The 8430-nt window shown below is 44.3% G+C and overlaps 1 protein-coding gene across 1 annotated transcript; it reads right to left on the bottom strand.

Annotated features, from left to right (window-relative positions):
• Window positions 1-1237: 1237 nt before the first annotated feature.
• LOC128402678 (ficolin-1-A-like) lies at window positions 1238-6263 on the bottom strand. The gene is made up of 2 exons (XM_053366977.1): window positions 5874-6263; window positions 1238-1839 (listed from the first exon to the last, which is right to left on the bottom strand). The coding sequence occupies exons 1-2, from the start codon at window positions 6013-6015 to the stop codon at window positions 1676-1678; spliced, it is 306 nt and encodes a 101-aa protein (XP_053222952.1). The 5' UTR covers window positions 6016-6263; the 3' UTR covers window positions 1238-1675.
• Between the last annotated feature and the right edge of the window lie 2167 nt (window positions 6264-8430).

Below are 8430 nucleotides of genomic sequence, written 5' to 3'. Positions count from 1 at the left end.
GGCAAGCAGACAGATGGGGAGGAGTTACTTAGAGCAGGGGGGTTGAGGAAGTGGAAAGGAAGCAGGCAGACCTCCATGAGCTACTCTGAAGGCCAGAACCATCTTAGCAGGCTGGTACAGAGGCACGAAGATAGCGGTCAGGATGCCTTGGGAATCCAGAGTTGCACTGCTGAGGGAACAAGCCCCTCTCTCCAAAGTAGACCCAGGTGTAAATACATGTACAGAGAATAAACTGTATTTCTCAAAGCCACTGGTCTCTGCTGTACCATGCTTTCCCACCCAAAGCACAGCCCTATGTGAGCACCTCCTGGAACCACCTGGAATATTGCTTCCACTCGGCAGAGATTGGGGTGGCTTGCAACCTTTGCAACAATAGGTAATCAACCTTGTTCATTCTTTTTTTAAAAAAAATTATTTATACTTTTCAAGTTTATACATTTCACTGATTGTACAATCATTTTGACATTTCTAAAACTTGACTTCCTTCCCCCTCTTTCTGTGGTTCCTTATATTTATTTTTAATATCTTCTGCATATCCTAATTAACTTAATTTGCTCATTTATTCATCTTCTTTAAATATATATTCTTATGAAACTGCAGGTTATTACAATAATCCTGGCAGTGTTTTTATCTGTTTACAATTTATCTGTTTACAATTTAATCTGTTTACAATTTAAATAAATTTACAATTTATTTACCATTTCCATTTTTTAATAAAAAGTTTGTTATCTTGATTTCTTAGTCTTCCAGTAAGTTTCGCCATTTCTGCATATTCCATTAAGTTTTTGTATCCATTCTTCCTTTGCTGGGACTTCGCTTCTTTCCATTTTGGGGTGAGTAGCATTCTTGCTGCTGTAGTAGCATACATAAATAAATTTCTATACAGTTTACACAGTGCTGTCCCTATAATTCCCCAAGGAAAAGCTTGGTCTTTTGGGTTTTTTACAAAGGTTATTTTGAACATCCTTTTCAATTCATTATATATCATTTCCCTGTAAGCTTTAACCTTACTACAAGACCACCACATATGAGAAAAAGAACCTTCTTTCTTTTTACATTTCCAACACTTGTTTGATTTAGGTTTATACTTTTTTTCCTAGTAAGAGAACCCACACAAGTGACACTGACACAACCCCTCCCCACATACACTAAGTAGAAGAATAGAAGCATTCCCACCCCACCCCGCTCACCTCTTGCCCCTTTTTATTCCTAACCTAACACTGTATGTAACACTAATGTCTCACAACAAATGAAGCTGATCTGTGGAAACCGCAACTTGAAAAATGAGACAATGCACATATGTTTTGAAACTAATAATTATTTAATGACAAATATATATATATTTTTGAAAAGAAATGAAGCAAAGGGAGAAGGACCCTGGAACCTGTTCAGACAAAGCTGTCCTGCCCGTGGGAAGGTAGATAGGGGAGACCTGGCACACCTAACCCCAATAAAGAGAACCCCCCAAAGATAAAATCCTACAAGACCCAAAAGGAAGCCGAAAAGATAGAGAAAGGGGGCATCCGAGGGAACAAAATCACCTTGGAGGAAAGGCCTAAAAAAACCACCCTGAAGTCAAACCTCCAGCCCACCCCATCAGGGGATGAAAAACACACGGAGCCTCCGAAGGAAAGGAAAACATCGAGTCAGGAGATGACATGCTCCTGAATGTCATTTATGAGTGCTTGGAGCAATCGTGGTACTCTTGGCCACTTTCACAGTTCAGTCCATCTGCAAAGGAGGGGTGGGCGTTGTAGAGGTGGCAGTCGTCGTAGCACCAGACTCCTTGATATACCTCTGCCCATTTCCGGTTCTTGGGCTCCTGCTGTCTGTCCTTGGCTGAGAAAGGCATCATAGGAGAAAACAATAAAAGAGGGTGAGAAGAAACTGAGAGCGAAACCAAAGTCACAAGAGATTCTGAGAGAAATAAAGTTATATCAGGTTCAATATATGAAGATGATGAATCAGGAAATAGAATGGAAAATTAAACAGATGAGACAAAGGACATTTGAATCGGCCAATAAATGTGGAAAATTGTTAGCTTGGCAAATGAAAAAAAGACAAAAACTTAACACTATTACCAACCTGGAAGTGGAAGGAAAGAATATTCAGAATCCAGTGGAAATTAGAAAATGTTTCCAGAGGTACTTTAAACAGTTATATACACAAGGGCCACAGAAAGAGTTTGATATAGACCAATTCTTAAAAACAAATGGACTACAAAAAATCTCTCAAGAAAACAAGTTAATGTTGAACTATAAAATTACAGAACAGGAGGTGGAAGGTGCCACCCAGAATATGCAGTTGGGCAAATCTCCAGGGCCGGACGGTTTAACCTCAAAATACTATAGATCTCTGAAAGATTGGATAATTCAACCACTAAAGGAGGTTTGTAATGAAATTTTGGAGGGGGGAAAAGCGCCAGAGTCGTGGAAAGAAGCTTATATTACAGTTATACCGAAAACTGAGTCCGAAAAGACACAACTTAAGAACTACCACCCCATATCCCTGCTTAATGTGGATTACAAAATTTTTGCAGATATTTTGGCTAAAAGATTAAAAAAAGTATTAGTGGAGGAGATACATAAAGACCAAGCTGGCTTTCTCCCAGGTAGACACTTGTCTGACAATACGAGAAATATAATTAATATTTTGGAGAAATTGCAAGTGAACATCAACACCAAAGCAGTATTAATATTTGTAGATGCGGAGAAAGCTTTCGACAACATTTCTTGGAGTTTTATGAAGAAAAATCTTCAGGGGATGGGGGTTGGTCAAGGTTTTGAAAATGGTATAGGTGCAATTTATTCAGAACAAAAAGCTAAACTAACTGTTAACAACGTGGTGACAGAGGAATTTAAGATAGAGAAAGGGACACGACAAGGCTGCCCAATTTCCCCATTGCTCTTTATTTCGGTCCTGGAGGTTTTGCTAAATATGATCAGAAGGGACCGTTTGATAAAAGGTACACAGGTCGGAGCCAAACAGTACAAATTGATGACTTAGTATTGATGTTACAGGAGCCAGAATCTAGTACTAAAAGAGTATTGGAATTGATTCAAGAATTTGGTCAAGTGGCAGGATTTAAGTTGAATAAGTTAAAGACTAAGGTACTTGAGAAAAATTTAACACCGATTGAGAAAGAGAGGTTTCAGAAGGAGACAGGTTTAACATTGGTTAAGAAAGTAAAATATCTGGGGGTTAACATGACCGCTAAGAACTTAAACTTATTTAAAGACAACTATGAGAAATGTTGGGCAGAAGTGAAAAAGGATCTAGAAATATGGTCAAATTTGAAGCTTTCCTTGCTAGGCCGAATTGCTGTTATAAAGATGAATGTATTGCCAAAAATGTTATTTTTGTTTCAATCATTGCAAATCTTGGACAAAATGGACTGTTTCAAGAAGTGGCAGAGAGATATTTCTAGATTTGTCTGGCAGGTCAAGAAGCCCAGAATAAAATTTAAAATATTAACTGATGTAAAGGAAAGAGGTAGATTTGCCCTGCCAGACCTTAAACTCTATTATGAATCAGCAGCTTTTTGCTGGTTGAAAGAATGGCTGCTTCTTGAGAACACAGACATTTTGGATTTAGAAGGTTTTAATAACGTTTTTGGGTGGCATGCATATTTGTGGTATGACAAGGTTAAAGCACACAAAGCATTCAAAAACCATATTGTCAGAAAAGCACTGTTTAATGTCTGGATAAGATATAAGGACCTACTTGAAAATAGAACCCCAAGGTGGTTGTCACCGATGGAAGCAAAGGCTCAGAAAAAGCTCAATATGGAGGCCAAATGGCCGAAATATTGGGAAATTTTGGAACAAGAAGGAGATAAATTGAAATTGCAGAGTTTTGAGAAACTAAAAGATAAAGTGCGAGATTGGCTTCATTATTATCAAATAAGGGAGGCTTACAATTTGGACAAAAAAATTGGCTTCCAGGTGGAAAAATCAAAATTGGAAACAGAACTGTTAGATCCCAAAGCTAAGATACTTTCAAGAATGTACAACTTGCTGCTGAAATGGAACACGCAGGATGAAACGGTTAAATCTGCTATGATTAAATGGGCACAAGATGTTGGACATAACATTATGTTTGCTGACTGGGAACAGTTGTGGACCACAGGTATGAAATTCACGGCATGCAATGCCTTAAGAGAGAATTTTATGAAAATAATATACAGGTGGTACATGACACCAGTCAAGCTTGCAAAAATCTATCACTTGCCCGATAATAAATGTTGGAAATGTAAAGAGACTGAAGGTACATTCTTTCACCTTTGGTGGACGTGCCCAAGGATTAAGGCCTTCTGGGAGATGACATATAATGAAATGAAAAAGGTATTTAAATATACCTTCTTGAAGAAACCAGAGGCCTTTCTCCTGGGCATGGTCGGCCAATTGGTGTTAAAGAAGGATAGAACATTTTTTATGTACGCCACAACAGCAGCAAGAATACTTATTGCAAAGTATTGGAAGACACAAGAGTTACCCACTCTGGAAGAATGGCAGATGAAAGTGATGGACTATATGGAATTGGCGGAAATGACTGGCAGAATCCGAGACCAGGGAGAAGAGTCGGTGGAAGAAGACTGGAAGAAATTTAAGGACTATTTACAGAAACATTGTAAAATCAATGAATGTTAAAATGATGTCGGAATGAAATGAAGTGGTTTTAGTAACAATGTTAAAAAGGAGTATGTAAAAATGGCTTGTTAATAGATGAAAATATAAGGCTATAATATGTTAAGACAAAGAACCAAGATAAAAACAAAGAGGGAAAGGATTTGCTGAATTAACCATTCGAAATGGAATACAAAAAAGGGAGGTGTGAGGAGGTCAGGGAAACAAGTAAATGAAAAGTAAGAAATTTTTTTTACTGTCCTTTCTATTATTTTTTCTTTTATTCTGTATTCTTTATTGTTGGTTTTTTTTTACTTTTGTAATCTGTATTGGAAATTTGAATAAAATATCATTAAAAAAAAGAGAGAGAGAAAGGCATCATAGGAAAGCGAATCGCCAGTGAGGAAGAGAACAAACTCCAGTCAAAGTCAGACCAACTTTGCACCTATGTGCCAATCCCTCCCTTGCCAATTTGTAAGGCAACAGAGGCGGAAAGCCTCCACACCATGGAGGCAAAGGAAACTGTTGACCTCATTTTTCCTCTGCTACAGCGTCACCTATATAATGGCCAGGGAGGCTGGTTTAGTCACTTCGAACTGTAAGGGAGGGAGGGGGAAGCTGGACCATGTTGCACTCCCAATGACATCACCAGGGGGTGCAACAGAGTCACCGAAGGTCTATTACCCCTTTGTAGTAAAAAAAAAGGGGGGGGGAGAGGCTTGTGGCAACACCTTGGGTTGCAGATTCCAAAGCAGCAGCAGCAGCTGCAATACCCCCCCCCCCCGCAAAGTGTGACAAAGAAGGTTAAAATGGTCTTTAAAGGTTGTCACACAAAAAACCATCCTCCCCACCCCTGAAGGGCCTCACCCTCTTTGCCTACTTCAGCTGGCCGTAACATTTTCACAAGTCTGGGGGGAGTCACGCTGCCTGCTGCTTCTCCCCAGCCCTTGATTCCACGCCACAGCCACCCTTCCTCCCTAGAGGGGGGTGGAGGATGGCTATGGAAGGAGACCTAGACACAGTCCCAGTCCGGCAGGAAGCTTCTCACATGTGCACCAGGCGACTCTTGCACCACTGTCTTGCCATGAGATTTGAGCCCGGGCTTCTCTGCGTCTAGTCCAACACTCTAACTGTCCCACACCACACTGCCTCTCCCACCTTCCCAAGGAGAGGACCCGGGAGATGGCAGTGAAATAGAAAGCGGTGGTCGGAGCAGAAGGACCTGAAGGAAGAAGGAGAGCCAATTACCCAAGGAGCTCAGCAGGTGAAGATGGTCATTTCCCAGCCAGAATTCCATCAGCTGGCTTCCAAAAGCTCTCTTCCAAGAATCCCAGTCCTGGTCAAAATCCACAGAGCCATCACTCTGCCTTGGGAACACCTGCAAGGACATGATGACAAGGTATCTTTTAGGCCTTCATTTGAGTCTTTTACATTTCATTGAATACAACCGTACATTCTTTCCTTGACTTCCCTTTCCCCTTCCATGGTTCTATATCTTTCTCCATTAAGATTGCCTGTTTTAATTTCCCGATATATTCCCATTTCTCCCTTCCCACTATATCTAGCATACTTTACACTACTGAATTTACAATCACCCTGCTAACGTTTTAACCCGATTAACAAACAATGGTGGAAATCTGCGGGGCCCACACCACCGGGAACCTGGTGGGGCTTCCCACTTGGCGTGGTCAACCGGCTCCAAAACTCCTTGGGCGATCAGCTTGTCCAGTTGTTCGTCCACCTTAGCCTTGAGAACAAAGGGAACCCGGCGTGGCTTTAGCTTGATGGGGGCAACTTGTGGATCAAGGCTAAAGGAGATGGGCATACCTGTATATTGACCCAAAGTGCTGTCCAAAACCTCGGCAAAGTCTTTGACCAGACCCTCAGTCTCTGCGTTAGAGATGCAGTTGATGCCGGTGACTTCCAGGCTGAGGGCATCAGACCAGTCTAGCCCTAGGAGGCTTGGCCGCTGACCTTCAACCACCACCTGTCGGAGCAGGCTCGAAAAATCCTTGAAGGTGATCTGGAACGAGCCAACGCCTACCACATGTACACGGTGAGAGTCGAGTTGCCTTTTGGACACTCTGGGTACCAGTCTTTTGATGGTGCTCCAAGACACGATGGACAGGGCAGACCCAGTGTCGATCTCCATGTCACATGGAGCTCCTTCAATGAGCACAGTGACGTTCAGCTTGCGTCGCGTAGGCGAGTCAGTTTGGCCAATTGTGGTCCCAGACGGGCAGTGGCAGTTGGTGAGAGCGAAACAGCTTTCCTTGGCAGACTGGAGTGAAGACTTGGACTTGCGAGTCGGTGAAGGGGGGCGTGTCAGACGGAGCCAATTGGCAGACCTTAGCGATGTGGCCCCTTCTGGAACACTTCCGACAGATGGCGTCTCTGAATCAACACTTGGCACGGGAATGGTTGCCTCCGCAGCCGGAACATTCCAATTGGCCCTTGGACTTCTTTTGGAACTTCCTGCACTCCCGCTTTGTCTGGTGCACATCATCGTCTTCACTGGAGGATGCCTCATCACTGCTGGCCTCTTCATGATGCACTGGGACTGGCTTCCTAGCAAGACGCGGGCTGCTGGCCTTGCGGATCTCCTGGGCGGAGCTTTCAGCAGCTTCCGAGGCCAGGGCCTTCTCAATGGCTTTCTGCAGTGTGAGGTCTGGCTTGGTGAGGAGACACCGTTGCAGACAGATGTCCCGGACCCCGCAAACAATTTGCTCCATCAGGGCACCGTCTAAGTCTCGGAACTCGCAGTGCATTGCAACCTGTTGGAGGGTGGCGGTGTAGTTGTTAATTGACTCCCCCTCTGCCTAGTTCTGGTGGAAGAACGCATGGCGGGCAGCAATCTTGGATGGCTTTGGCGCGTAGTGGTTGCGGAGCTTCTCTTGAACCGTGTCCCACGGTGTTGCCTGGACTGCTACAGGCGCAACCAATGCTCGGGCCGTCTCGAACACCTCAGGCCCACAGAGGCTGAGTAATAGGCCCCGCTTACGCTCCTGTGATACTTCCGTCAGCTCATTGGCTTGGAGGTAGCAGTCGAACCGAGCGAGGTAGGAGTCCCATGATTCAGAGGCTGGTGCAAACAGTGGTAGAGGCACAAGTGAAGCCATGGTTCCGATGCCGATGTGGAGGCGATGGATGGAACACAGTGCTCTAGCCAGAACGGTCAGCTCTGAATTGGTTCTGTTCAGTGATTTCGCTCGGTGTTTCTGTGTTTCTGATGGGCTGGGGTTGGATGGGGTGGGCTGGAGGGGCTACCTCAGGGTGTATGGAGGGTTGGGAGGGGGGGCAAAGGTGACGGGGCAGGTAGGGGGGGACCCCAGCCAGAAATGCTAGACAGGGGTCTCCAGCGGGTGGGGAGGGAAGGGTGAGAGGGGGGTGCTCACCCATGTGGATGCAAGCCAGATGTTAAGGGCTTGCGGCAATCCACATGGGTGGGCAGGGAGAGGGGTGCCAGCCTCCACCGACATGGGGCTGATGGCTTGGGCAGGGAGAAGCGCTGGGGAGGGGGCACTGGGCGAAAGAAGTTTTGGGGATGTTTTTTGGGTCTTTCCTCCAAGATGATTTTGTTCCCTCAGATTCCTTGGAGGAGGCCCCCTTTCTCTACTTTGGGGGCTTCCTTTTGGGCCTTTTCTATGTTTCTCTTTGGGGGTTCTCTTTTTTGGGGATAGGTATTCCTATCACAGCATCCACTTCCATGGATGTTACGTTCTCTAAGTTGTCCAAAGATTTCATCCATTCCCCGGCTTGGTTTCCCCAGCCACTCTGGGCGGCTTCCACAGAGACCAAAAATACA

This window comes from Podarcis raffonei, chromosome 15 (genome assembly GCF_027172205.1).
Source record: "Podarcis raffonei isolate rPodRaf1 chromosome 15, rPodRaf1.pri, whole genome shotgun sequence".
In the NCBI taxonomy this organism is placed as follows: Eukaryota; Metazoa; Chordata; class Lepidosauria; order Squamata; family Lacertidae; genus Podarcis; species Podarcis raffonei.
This window is presented reverse-complemented; position numbering and strand designations above follow the sequence as displayed.